This window comes from Molossus molossus, unplaced genomic scaffold (assembly GCF_014108415.1).
Source record: "Molossus molossus isolate mMolMol1 unplaced genomic scaffold, mMolMol1.p scaffold_m16_p_7, whole genome shotgun sequence".
In the NCBI taxonomy this organism is placed as follows: Eukaryota; Metazoa; Chordata; class Mammalia; order Chiroptera; family Molossidae; genus Molossus; species Molossus molossus.
Window position 1 is genome coordinate 98,096,845 of NW_023425401.1, and position 14,278 is coordinate 98,111,122.

The 14,278-nt window shown below is 38.0% G+C and overlaps 1 protein-coding gene across 2 annotated transcripts in view; it reads left to right on the forward strand.

The window, feature by feature from the left end:
• NUP205 (nucleoporin 205) overlaps positions 1–14,278 on the forward strand; it is a 74,725-nt gene that overhangs the window by 48,798 nt on the left and 11,649 nt on the right. For both annotated transcript variants that reach the window (XM_036246575.1, XM_036246576.1), the window contains 8 exons: positions 62–329; positions 423–521; positions 2,420–2,568; positions 3,447–3,638; positions 4,520–4,641; positions 6,296–6,434; positions 7,980–8,106; positions 13,043–13,119. In XM_036246575.1, the coding sequence (XP_036102468.1) occupies positions 62–329; positions 423–521; positions 2,420–2,568; positions 3,447–3,638; positions 4,520–4,641; positions 6,296–6,434; positions 7,980–8,106; positions 13,043–13,119 (1,173 nt within the window). The remainder of the gene's footprint in view (positions 1–61; positions 330–422; positions 522–2,419; positions 2,569–3,446; positions 3,639–4,519; positions 4,642–6,295; positions 6,435–7,979; positions 8,107–13,042; positions 13,120–14,278) is intronic.

Genomic DNA, 14,278 nt, shown 5'->3' on the forward strand with positions numbered 1-14,278 from the left:
GTATATTAATGACGGTAGCTGAACGCAGGGTCTTCACTCTGCTTTGTCTTTCTGCTTTAAGATACTGGATGATGAGGCAGCACAGGAGTTGATGCCAGTGGTAGCGGGAGCTGTGTTCACCCTGACCGCCCACCTAAGCCAAGCCGTTCGCACAGAGCAGAAGCAGCCGTTGGCCTCTGGACTTGGAGAGACCCAGTACGCTTTCATGCTCGATAGCTCTTTCACCTCCCCTTCTCCAGCACAGAGCCCAGCGGTGGATTTCACCTCTATTGGAGATTCTTCACTTCACATCATATTGAAGAAACTGTTAGACTTCATTTTGAAGACAGGTTTTTTCATCTAAATTTTCTGTAAATTATAGCTTTTGTATTTGTTTTAACTTTAGTTTGAAAAAAGGTTTTTACTCTGCTGTACCTCCCTAGGCGGCGGATTCCAGCGAGTGAGGACACACCTGTATGGCTCTCTGCTTTATTACCTACAGATCGCCCAGAGGCCAGATGAACCGGACACGTTAGAAGCAGGTAGAATTAGATAGATTTCTCATCTTTTCTGATTTAAGATTGGTTAAAATTTTAAACATCGCTTTTCCATCTTTTGTCTATGCAAAGTTGTAATAAACAAGTCTTTACGGAATTATTAACAGGCTTACTCTAAAGTAAAGGAAGAAGGTGTAGTTTTCTAAAATTATGAAGGTAGTCTGTGAAAACAAACCCTCAAACACAGCCTTAGCTTGTATTTTTGTAACGTGCTGTCTTGCCCCGGTCCCCTGAACGGCGTGCTGTGGCGTGTGCGCCCTCCTTCCTCCCTTGTCGCGCTCCCCGGACACAGCTCGGCGAAGCTCTTAAAATGGCTGTTTTTCCAAAGCATGGCAGTAATGTTATTTACAATTTACCTTATTCATAGGCATTTGAATTATTTCTAATTTCACTATCAAAAAATGTTGCAGCAGATATTCTCTTATATGCCTATGTATTTTCAAGAAGAATACTTGAATTTCCATGACAAGAGTGTGTACATTTTTCTTTTAATAGATTCTCTCCAAAGGCCTTCTGCCATTTACATGCTCACTGATAGCATGCATTGTACTAATGTGGGGTTTTCCTTGGAAAAATTCTAAGTAGAATTTCTTGTTCAGAATATATGCATATTTAAAATATTGATAAATGTTGCTTTCTAAAATATAGTTAGTGCTTTTAATTAATAGTAATAAGCTGGATTCTTTGGTTTCCAAACATGAAGAATATTTTTGACAGTTCAACAGACCTGTCAATATATAGTACTTACTCTATGCCAGTGTTATTCTGCTATTCAAGGACTTGTTATAAGCACCTTCTGATAATGGACTTCTTGTGCCCTTCTGAGAACACATATGAGTATTTGTTATTTTATACATAGATTTTGGGTGTAAGACTCAGATTATTTCATATTATTCTTTATTGACTATATATTTTTACATAATATTTTTCTCAGAAGGTAATAGCCAAGTGATTTATTTACAGAAATGTCCTACCCAGTTAAATAATGCACAAAAATATTTTTAAGGTCATTAATAATAAAAGAATAGTTCAGAGAAACTTTTTAAACAAATAGGGACTTTTTAAATTTTGTTTTAGAGGAGATAGAAATGGATATCCCATTCCCTCTCCCCTCAACACAACTCCCCCATTTTCCTCCTCTAAAATTTTTAACATTGTATTTAGTTGAATTGGCAAAATCACCACTTAACCACTAGGTGGGGCTCTACATAATGATTTTTTATAAGTCATTATCAAGATGAGCTAGAGTGTGACCTGAAAGAAAATTCTTTGTTTTTAATTTGCAAATGATCTATTTTTAGAATAATTTTATCACTTACTTAGTTTTTCTTAGCCATAATTATTGCTTATTTTGACTTATTTTAAATAGCAAAGTACTTTTCCCCCAGGTAATAGTGTTTTTAAGTTTTAAATTAGAAATATTAAACTTAATAAATACTTATTGAGCACATACTTTTGTGCTCGACACTGTACCTACTTTCTGTTTTATTTGAAAACAAACTGAATTTTAATGTTTATATACTTATTTTTTCATACCACTTTTACCGTTTTTTTTTCCTTTTCCTTTTTAATATAACCATAATTAGTGCATATCAGCCAACCATTTCCCGTTTTATGTAAAAGGAATCTGACTTACAGAGACTAAAAACTTGCTTGTCTGACAGATCTGAGATTTAGAATTCAGTTTTAAGTTTTCTCCATTTGTTTCTCTTGAATGTTGTTTCCCTTGACCTTAACACCTCACATTGTCATAGTTCTGTCTTTTTGTAATTTTTTTTGTATTGTAATTTGATAGATAATGCCTACCAGCATTTGTGCATGAAGTGTAGTAATTCAATGACCAAATTGGAGTGTTTCAAATTTTCCTTTTGTAATTCTTTTAGCCAAGAAAACCATGTGGGAAAGGTTGACAGCCCCTGAAGACGTGTTTAGTAAATTACAGAGAGAAAACATAGCCATCATTGAGAGCTACGGCGCCGCCCTCATGGAAGTGGTCTGTCGAGACGCCTGCGATGGTCATGAGATTGGAAGGGTACGGTAACTCCTGTTTGGTATTATTGAATACATAGTTTGACTTTAAGGTATAAGCTGGTTCAACTTTTCAAATGTATGTTATATACTGAGACTTATTTTCTGCAATGTATTTTAATGGTTTTGCTTATTTGCTATAATTTGGAATTTCTATTTTGTTTAGTCGAACGTTTTGCTTAATTCTGTTTAGAATCTCAATTAGTTCAGAATTTTCCCTCAGAATAATATTTCTGCTGATTCTGAGTTTGGCCCGACACTGGTAGAAACAACAGAGAGGATGCATACACTTGTAGAAACAACAGAGAGTAACTTCCTGCCAGTGGAAAATTACATAGTATGTGAATCATGTTGAAAACCATGGGAAAGAGGATTTTAAGAAATGGGGTAACACATAAACTGTGTAGTAAATTCTGAAGGTGTTTAAAAAAAATGTTTGTGTTCTTATGCATAGAAAAAAGACTGGAGGAGATAGACCAAAATGGATTAACTGTTTATCAAGCTATGTATTTTCTATATACGTCTCTATGTTTTCTGTAGTGAGTGTATAAAATTTTACCATTAGTGAAAAAAAGGCTGTTTTAAAAAATCTTTGCTCCAACAAGTAATGTTTAGATTTTACTGAAATATATTTAATGCCATTATTTTAATGTATTAGGTTTTGTTTCAGAAGTAAAACTTTATCCTGAATGTTCTTGTTTTATTAACTAATTGATATTTTGGATATATAGCTTTCAATTCCTCAAAAACACAAAATAAGAAAGTTTGTTTGCAAGCTATGGCTTTCCTTGTAAGAAAAGTGCTGAGTATTTCCAGATGAAGGCATTTCTGCCTTCCCGTTCGGTAGCCATCTGCATGGCTTGCACTTTGATGTGTCCTCAGATGCTGGCACTGGCTCTACTCGACCGGATCGTCTCTGTGGACAAGCAGCAGCAGTGGCTTCTGTACCTGTCCAACAGTGGCTATTTGAAGGTGCTCGTGGACAGCTTGGTTGAAGATGACCTGACTTTGCAGAGCTTACTCACACCACAACCACCGCTTTTAAAAGCCCTTTATACTTATGAATCCAAAATGGTAAGGCTTCATATTCATTTGTGCTCGTTTCCTCTTGGGGCTATAAGTGTTGTAAAGATTATTAATGTGGAATAATATATTTCGTATATTTTTATGTCAGCTATAATCATTCTAATGAGTTTTGAATCTGGGCACGTGGTCTAGAAGTATCTTCTAAGCATGCCAGAGTTGAGTTGAAATGATCCTGAGAGGGTTAGTTGGATAATGGGACTGCCACCTACTTAGGTTGCTGGTGGTGGCAAATGATGTGACACTCAGTGCTCTATGCGGAGGGCCGGGAGCCAAGTTGTCCTTCCACGACAGGATTCTGGCACAGTAGTTGCCTCCTGAACATTCCAGTGTAGATGTGCTGGTGCTACTTTAAACGGGATTTCAGTGCAGTCTATAATTCATCATTTCTGTTACTCCAAATCTGTTCTCTTTCCTCCTGCTTAAAAAATTACACTGTCACAATAATAGAAGCACAAAAGCCTTAGATTATTTAACTTTCTCCCCCTCCTTCATTCGCTTATTCAACAAGTATTTATTAAAGACATATGCCAGGCGTGGCACTAGGTACTAGAGGGTGCCGCTGGGGGCAGAACAGCTATGGACAATCTTCTCTGCCCTCCATGAGCCCACATGATGGTAACAGAAACTGCTGTTTAGTTGGATACTTAACTTATGCAAAAACACTGTATGTGACACTTCAGGTATGCTATGGCATTCAGTCCTCATAAAATCCTATGACAAAGGTGGCATCATGTGTCCCTTCATAGCTAGCCCAGAATTTCTCTTCAGTGATGGTTCAAGATCAGAAATGTGCCACGAGAGTCTCATTTTTGTCTGAAGCCCTCGGGTATGGTTTCTGTAGTGATGATTTTCCTTTGGTGACTTCTTAGGCATTTCTCACAAGAGTGGCGAAGATACAGCAGGGCGCTCTAGAGCTGCTGAGGTCCGGCGTGATTGTGAGGCTGGCACAGTGTCAAGTCTACGATATGCGCCCAGAAATGGACCCACAGGGGTAAGTGTCCATGTAGATTATTTCGATGTGTTCCCCACTAAGGATTGTTAGGGGAAAAAAAAGAAATTCCAACATAATTTTGCTACAGTTTATAATTCTGTCTGAGCAGTACTCTCATCTTGATGACTTTTTGGGGGGTGGAGGTGGGTGGGGGTGGAGGGCGTGGTCATAGATCCCTGCCATTTACTAATGAATGGAAGTTGCTGATCAGGGTAAAAGTGGGTAGGGACCCAAAGGCTTTCTATTTTAGAGCAGCAGTGTAAGAGGGAGATGAGAGCATTTTGCTAGTAAATGTTTTTCTTCCCCACTTTGTTTTGTCCAGTAGAAATACATGCTTTTAGTTCTAATGGTCTTTTAAAGTGTCAGTGAACTTACAGTTTGTTCTGATGTCCTAATCCTGGTGACTGGAATAGCAGTTTATATTTTTCTCATTTTTACCGGCTGCCTGCTAATTTGAAAGCATCAGGTCGAGTTATTTTAAGTTTCAAACTTCTTAGCAAATTTCCCAGTTTAGTTTGAATGCGGATTTTATTTTTCCTTTTTTGTCTACATGGCTGCAACATTGTTAGGCAATAGCCTGCCCTCCCAGCGGCGGTGACACTTAGGCCAGTTTTTCTAATTTTCTTTGAAGAGCTATTGTCAAATTGAATATTTGAGTTTTTCGGTATTAATTATGTAACTATTTTACCTCCAGAATTTTAAAAAATATTGCTTTTTAAAGTTTTAAGCATGAGAGGTATTGTTTTCTCCTTACGTGAAGATGGTTCAGTTAATTGCTTCTCTCAGATCATGGCACTTTGTGCAAAGCCGTTCTCGTATTCATTTCCCTTAGTTTTCATGTTCTGCGTCTAGTCCCTTCTCTTCAGCAGACAACCACTTTCTTTAGTCTAAAACTTTATTTATTTCTTCTTTTTTATTCCTCACCCGAGGATATTTTTCTATTTATCATTAGATAGAGTGGGGGGGAGGGAGAGACAGAGAGAAACATCGATGGGACAGACACATCAACTGGTTGTCTCGTGCACGACCCGACCACGGCCAGGGATGAACCACAGCCGAGGTACATGCCCTTGACCAGAATCGAACCCGCAACTCATTGGTCCGCGGGCTGACTCTCTAACCTCTGAGCCAACCTGGCCAGGGCTACTCTAAAACTTTAAATGTAAACATTTACATTAAGTAATAGTTTTATTAATACAGTGTTCTGAGACTTCATCTTAAAAGTCAAGTGATTTTTATAACTGCATTTTAACTTTTAAATCTTGCTGTGTTTTTAAATGCAATGGACTACAATGTAGATTAATTTTTGGCTTTGGGTACAGGAGAGAGAAATTTGGGGAAGGACTTGTCTTTATCAGTTTCTTACTCATAGTCTCTATAGCCCAAGGGAACATTTAGAGTAGAATAAATATGTTTAGGAAATTGCAGTTATTGTCTTTTCAAATTATGCAGATTTTCTTACTAAGATTTTTCAGAATTCAAATGATTCCTTTGGTTTTGCTGTCTCTATGGGTTGCAGAGTACCCATCAGTAGCTTCATATCCTAATCAGCCACCTGTGGTGGTTTGGCATGGAGACAGACGGTCAGGGACATTGGAGTGTACCTTAACTCTTGCACTATTGCTCTCTCCTTGTTTGGTGCAAATGAATGAAGCGTGTTTGGCATGAGGGAACCCCCAGTGTTCATTCCGACTCCAGTGGACCGGTACCGTCAGATCCTCCTTCCAGCTCTCCGCTTGTGCCAGGTCATCCTCACGTCTAGCATGGCCCAACACTTGCAGGCAGCAGGACAGGTAAGAGGAGCCTTAGCAGAGAGATTGGCTGGTGCCAGGTCCTCATGTTACAAGTGCAGAAACCCTAGGTATAGAAAGCGTGAATGAGTTTACTGTAATCATCCTGTTGGTGGCACACCTGGGTATCGCAAATAGGCCCCTGTACTGGACCTGAACTTCATTGGCCTGTTTTTACACTTTTGTTGAATGAAACACCACAGCTACTTAATAGAAGAGTGAGATGGAAAGCAAGAGATCTAAATTTGTTCTTTAGTAAAAGGAAGCTGTTATTGTGATAGGAATGAGCTGCCTTCTAAAGTTTAATTTAAGCACTATTTACTGAGAGGAGGCTATACACTGTTAGGCCTTGAAGAAAATACAAAAGATAGATGATGTGCCACATTTAGTTGTGATATCTAGAGAATGAAGTAATATAAGTAAGTGAATTTTGAAACTCAAAAAATTTTTTTGAGCACCAGAAATTAGTTGTATTTTCATTGCTAAAAGCATGCATATATTACTTTGTTTTTTTAAACTAGTAATACAATATATAATTTAGCCTTTCACTGATTGATTAGGTTTATCATTATGAATCTGTAGTCTTATGATATTGCTCTATTACTATGATACCCTCTAGAACTGTGTCCTAATAATTCATGGTAATTTTGTCTGCATTTTCTGCCATCAGTTCAGGCTTATCTTGCCAATATAGAATACTGCCGTTTCTAAGATGGCACCTTATTTTATACCGAATTAGTCTAGGTGACATTCTGCCCCTTTCATACCTGGCCTTTGAGTCAGTTCTTTAAAACTCAGAAACTTCCTTTGTCTTCTACTCTATTAAAATTTTTTTTTAGTAGGTTGGCCATTGTGGCATAAGACATTGGTTCTCTGATACCAGTCTTTTACTGTCTATAGCAGAATCCCCAAAGTGATTATGGTCTAAGACCAGGAATCTGAATTGAAAAAATTAAAGGGGCCACAGCTCCTGAGCGATTCAGAGGTTCGGCTTGCTTGGAATCAGTTCTGCGAAGGCATTCATGATCAAGTTGAGGAGACTTGTATGTGAAAAGAATTAGAGGCCTCTCTGATGGTGCACACTGTAAACGGCAGGTGGGAGGGCAGAGCTGGAAAGGCAGGGTTTTATCTCATTCATTTCACCCTGCCCGAAGGAGAGTTAACAGTTTTTATGTGATCGTCCCCGTGTCACACTAGTCAGACTTCCATAGAGCACTGGCAGTAATTCATTTTAATCCCCATTCGTTAAATTCATATTCAGTTTCCACTAGGACAGAAATGAAGTAAAATAGGGGTCAAACAATAGTTTTCATACACTAGTTTTAAGTTATACTCTTCTACAGTAGTCTCTAAATATGTTAGTTTTTAAACTTTGAAGAAATCCCTTAACTTTCTTATGGATTTTAGGTAAATGTTCACTTCTTGAAGAAATAAACTGTGTAAGTGCAGAAGACAATTGCTTGTCTCACATTCTTCTTCACATTGAACTCCTTCAGTGTTATAAGAAAGATGAGTCATAAATGTATAATGTTCTCTTTCCCGGCCTAGGTGTTGCAGTTTCTCATCTCGCATTCCGATACCATCCAGGCAGTCCTGCGCTGCCAGGACGTCAGTGCCGGCTCTCTGCAGGAGCTGGCCCTGCTCACGGGGATCATCAGTAAAGCAGCTCTGCCTGGTGCGTTGTGTGGAGTGGACTTTTCATAATTCTTTGCAGACTGACATGCGCACTTATAGAATGAGGCTTGTGTTACTTTGCAGCTGTATGTTACTAATTTGAAATTGGTACTAACAGAATTCAATGCCTTTTTAGAAGTACTAAGTTTACATTTATAAAAGTGATATCTGCTTATATAAAAAGTTCAGAGTCCAAGAAAATAATTAACACTCAAAATCTTACTATCTAGAAATTACCAAAAGTTTAACATTTGGTAAGTAGCTTTTCAAACATTTTTCTATTTGACCAGTGCTTATATATGTACATGAGACAGAGAAAACAGACATACAGAGGTAATTTATAAGAATGGGATTACCTTTTACATGCAATTTGAGAAAATATTTAATTTTACATAAACTCAACAGATAAAAAACTAAATGAAGAGAAACTGAAGACTTTGTTGAATTCCAGACAAATGTTTCTTTACTGCAAAAGTACAGGAGATACTAATTCTTAAAAATGATTAAGAAGAAAAAAAGATTATTTATTAAGATATTTTGGTCATTTATGCCCTGGTCGGTTTGGCTCAGCGGTTAGAGCGTTGGCCTGCAGTCCAGAGAGACCTGGGTTTGGTTCCCGCTAAGGGCACATACCTCGGTTGCAGTTTGTCCCCGGCCCTGGTTTGGTTGTGCGGGTGGCAACCACTTGATGTGTCTCTTTCACGTCAATGTTTCTTTCTCTCTCTTTCTCCCACCCTATCTGAACAAAAAATGGAAAAATGTCCTTGGGTGAGAATTAAAAAAAAAAAAGATATTTTGGTCATTTAAAATATGTTAATTTCTTTATTGAGTGTAAATTTTAGATAGTTGGTTAACTCCTGATGTGAAAGATGAAATGATGAGGTCTTTTACCTTCCTCTTCCACCTTCAGATTATGTTTGTTTGTTTATATTATTTATACTTTGCCAGGTTTTATATATTTACATACAGTCCTGAAACCATAATACCTTTAGCTATTTAGTTGTACTGGTATATTTACAGGAGGTCACTGAAAAAAACACCAATTCTTTTTCCTCCCATGGTTTCACCATTCCTGAATTTGTTCTTTTGATATATTTCTTGGTATTTTTAATTTGTACTGAGATCCTCTCCCCCGAGAAGAGGTACATTATAGTCACTGAATTCTCTAATGTTCATGAATGGCTAAAGGTTGCCTTTATTCTTGAATGATAGCAGGACTGATTATAATTTTCTTTTCCTCAGAACTTGTAATAGTAATGATAATAGATCATATTTGTTAAACATTTGTGTTCCAAATACTATTTTACACACTTAACATGTTAATTTATTTAATTCTCACAACCATCTTATGACATACAGCTATTATTATCCACATTTTGCAGCGAGGACTCTGAGGCACAGAGAGGTTAACCTGTCCAAAGGCACGTAGATAATACTGGTAATAATAGTGTCCCCGGCAGTATGGCTTCTGAGCCTGTGCCCTTACCTATTAGGCAGTACTATCCCCATTTTTATATGGGAGTAGTCTGAGACCAACCCCTGACTCCACCCCAGCACCCCTAATATTTTTTCCTCTCTGGGGCTCTTTGCCTGAGCGGAGAGTGTTTAGCAGGGCAGAGTATGGTACCTATGGAGGCACTTGGAGTGTGAGCTACTAGCCTCTACTCCACCCAGCTGGGTGTGTCTCAGTCCTGTGGGCTTATTATGCTCATTTTCCGAACTCATTCGACTGATACCAAGTCAGGCTACCCTGGCTTCTGCTGAGGTCCCATAGTGTCGTAGAGTGGTTCTCCTAATGGTTTTCCCCTTGATTTCTGCAGGACTTTACCTAATTACTCTAAAATGAGTCTCCATGAGAATTTACAAGAGGTTATTGGTTTCTCTTCTTTCCTCTGTACTGCTGAGGGGTGGGATAAGGGCCGTCAGCTGAACCATGCAACTTACTCCACCAGAATTTCCTTTCTTTCTCTCTTCCATCCTCCCCTCTTCTCCCCTCCCCCCCTCCTCTCTCTCCTTTCCTTTCCTCTTTCCTCTTTTCTTTCTTCTTTTTTCATTTTAGCCATCACTCTTTGGTGTTTATGGCATAAATTGGCCCCTTTACTTTTTCGGTAAATTTTGTTCATTTTGTAGGTTGATGATAGGAGGGACATTATTATGGTGCTACTTCATTTTACCTTCTTAACCGAGAAGCCCTAAATTAGGTTTAAAGGGAACTTACTTACCTTTTATCAAACCTCTGGCAAGGTGGTTTTATTGATGTAGTCTCCTTTCATTTATTTTTTGAAACACCTAATTCCCTATTTTGCTAATAGCATCATTTGACCATGTCAGTGTATTAAGATTCTGTTCAGAAAAGCACAATTTATTTTATTTTATTTTTATTCCTCACCCAAGGATATTTTTCTATTTATCATCAGATAGAGTGGGAGGGAGGGAGAGAAAGAGAGAGACAGAGAGAAACATCAATGTGATAGAGCCACATTGACTGGTTGCCTCCCACACGACCTGATCAGGGTGGGGATGAACCACAACCAAGGTACATGCCCTTGACCGGAATCGAATCCTCAACTCATTGGTCTACAGGCCAACGCTCTAACTGCTAAGCCAAACCATCCAGGGCAAGCACAATTTATTTTAACATGCTCATGATAAATCTGAACAAAAAAAAGGGAATAAAGGAACCCTGACCAGCAATTCCTACTGTTTAAAAAGAACTGTGCAAGTGTGTAAAATTTTCTCTGTCCACAAGTGAAATTATTCTACACACACTGCTCTGCAACATTTTTTTCCATTGTTTCTTGAAGATATTTTCTCATCAGCACATATAGCTCCTACCTCATTCTTTTTAATTAGCTATATATAGTGTTGCAGTTGTGAGATACTTAACCAGACCCCTATGACATGGTAACTGTTTCCAGTCTTTTTAGTTTTTTTCCCGTTTTTTTTTTTTGTTTTGTTTTGTTTCCAGTCTTTTAAAAAATTCAAACAGTATGGTATTTAATAACCTGTGTATATTCGTGTTATGTGTGTGTGTATGTGTGTGTGTGTGTGTGCATTTTTATAGATTTGAGCTGGTAGGCTTGATCAGTTTCTGTTAGTGCTTGGTATACTTAAATTTTTTTAAAAAAGGTAATGCCAGCCCTGGCCAGTTTGGCTCAGCGGTTAGAGCATCAGCCTGCGGTCCAGAGAGACCCAGGTTCGGTTCCTGCTAAGGGGCTCATACCTCGGTTGCAGTTTGTCCCCGGCCCTGGTTGGGTTGTGTGGGAGGCAGCCACTCAATGTGTTTCTTTCACGTCGATGTTTCTCTCTCTCTCTGTCTCTTCCTCTCTCTCCCTCCCACTCTATCTGAACAAAAAAATGGAAAAATGTCCTCAGGTGAGGATAAAAAATAAATAAATAAATAAAAAAGGTAATGTCAGATACCCTCCCAAATTTTTAAAACAATTTTTACTCCTATCAACCCTACTTTAGGTCTTGCTTACATATTGTTTTGTATTATTCTATAATATCATTCTTTTTATCTTAAATGTTCCCATGAACTTATAAGTCCACTTAGAACTTTGTTTCCCCATAATGCCTAGCCCAGTACTGGATATGTCATACCTCCTCACATACTTATCAATGGGTTAGTTTTTCTATGACCCACAGATATTCTGGAAAGGATTTTGGAGTTGAGAGTGATACATATGGTACGCAGAGCAGTCAGGTGGCATTTAACAGAGGGTCTCATAGAAACTGAGAATTGGTGGTCTCTCTAAGTAGAGGCATAGTTGATGTGCAAGGGTAAAAGAAAAAAAAGAAAAAGAACGCATGGGGAATAGCAATACATGTGGCAGAGAGTTTGAGGACAGAGGAAAAAGCCAAAGTTCCACGATAGTGTTAGCTTCAAAATCCAGCTTTCAAGGGGTTAAGATGGGAAAGGAGGGCATAAGAATTACAAGCAGCAAATGCAGAAGAAACTATTTCAAGGATCTGCTATGATCCAGGTTTTTGCCTTGTTTCGGAATACAAGGGACCTGACATATTTCATTTAGTGAGGGAAAATCCTCTGAGGCAGGGTAGATTTTAGTATGCTAGCAAATAGAGCAATTCTGGGAGCAGACTGTGAGGAGGAGGTGGGCAGGGATGGGGCCTAGTGGAGTAGTAATGCGGCTCAGGTGAGCTAGAACAAGCCAGCACGTGCCAGATCACATGAGGTCATGGGCTGAGAAATCTACAATAAGAGCAGCTTGTCATAAGGAGCAAAGGCTAAGATTCTAGGTTATATGCTATGGAGCAGAGGCTTGGACATAAGAAATGAATTCAAGAGGTTGTGAAAATGCATAGAAAGTTCTGGTAGTTAGGACAAGTTCAGGTGGGTCCTCAGCATGGCTATAGTCATTAACCAGAGGGGGAGAATGAACTGTGGGTTTGCTTGCAGGCCTGGATAAAAATAAAGGGAGTTTGTGGTATTATAAGAAATTGATCAGCTTGATTTAGGAATTTTAAATGGATCCATACTCAGAAGTGGAATGAAAACTTTTGCTTATGTGCAAAACTACTTTGCCTAAGGGGAAAGGACAAATCCAGTGATACAATACCCAGAAAAGGTAAAAGATAAAAGATATGCATTTTATTCTTAGTGTTTTATGTTCTAAACTCTTTCATAAGTAAGTAATTTACTGCTGAATTTAGAAAAATTTTAGCTTTTATGGCTATAGATATAAAAAGTAGATTTTTTCAAAACTTGAAAAAGTGCCTTTTAAAATCACGAATTGAGTCTAGATTTAGACTGCATATGAATCTTTGCTATATTTCTCCAAACTCCCTCTTGTCAGAGACTGTGTCTGTTTATGCACATAAAATATATAAAACACTGGAACTGCTCTTCCTAGCTCTTTATTGTTTTTATTTTCTTGATTATAAAACCACATTTAAAGGCATTCCAAATTTTCTAGGTATATTAAGTGAACTGGATGTGGATGTAAATGAAGGATCTCTAATGGAGCTACAGGGACATATTGGAAGATTCCAGGTAACTGATTCGTATTTCTTTAAAGAGCAGCTTAAGACTTTTAACAAAATACACAGTCCCTTCACTCACCCTCCCCAATCTGTCCCTGAATTTGAGCAAACCCTTTCAATGATTATAATGATTCTTTGTTATCTCTAAATAATATGCTTATATTGCTACTACTTGATTATCCAAGTTTAGGAATCATCTGTTGAATTCCCATCGAGGAGGTTGAGAGCCTAGATCTTTTTACTCCTTTTCTTCAGTCATAAAATATGTACATTTCTTATACCCCACCCCACCCCCAAACTCAATATAATTATATCATAATTTTAATTAGATCAGTGTTTAGTGTTACATTATTATTACTGTGTAATTGTCATGGATGATATGTTACTTTTCTATGTAACATTGTTTTCCCTAGAGTAAATCATTTTCTTTTTATATTTGCTTGGTTTTTATGTATCTATTTCTAATTTATTCACAAACTCTTCTTCAGTTGTATAATCTCCTGTCAGTATGTTCACACATAATTGATAGCTTGTCAATTAGATATTTTATCACAGTATTTCTGGGAGCCTCCTGGCTTGCTTTGATCATCTTCACTTTTTATTGACTGCAGAATAATTATATTCATGTACTAGAATTTATATTCCATTGTTTTTTTGTTTTTTGTTAACATTTACCAGAGGATATCTTACTGTTGATTTTTTACAGAGAGTGGAAGGCAGAGAGATGGGGAGAGAGAAACATCAGTGTGTCTTGGTCACCTCCCACAGATGCCCCAGCCGGGGCCAGGGATTGAACATGTGACCCTTTGGTGTGTGGGTCAACACTCTAATCACTGAGCCACACTGACCAGAGCATACATTCCATTGTTTTTGATGCAGTAATTTTCTTAACCAATCCTCTTGTCATGAACTGCTTTTCAAGTTTCCAGAAGTAAATGCTGCCATCAGCATTTTTGTGCCCCGAATTTTAAACTGTAGATTAAATAACATAGCTGGTATCACTGTCTAAGGGTTTACACATAGTGCATTTTGAGCTATTCTTAAAAAGGGTTGCATTCTCACCAGCAAAACCCATATGGTGCATTTTGAGCTATTCTTCAAAAGGGTTGCATTCTCACCAACAAAACCCAAATACTCTGGGCTTTTTTTCCCCCCCAGTCTTTTAACTT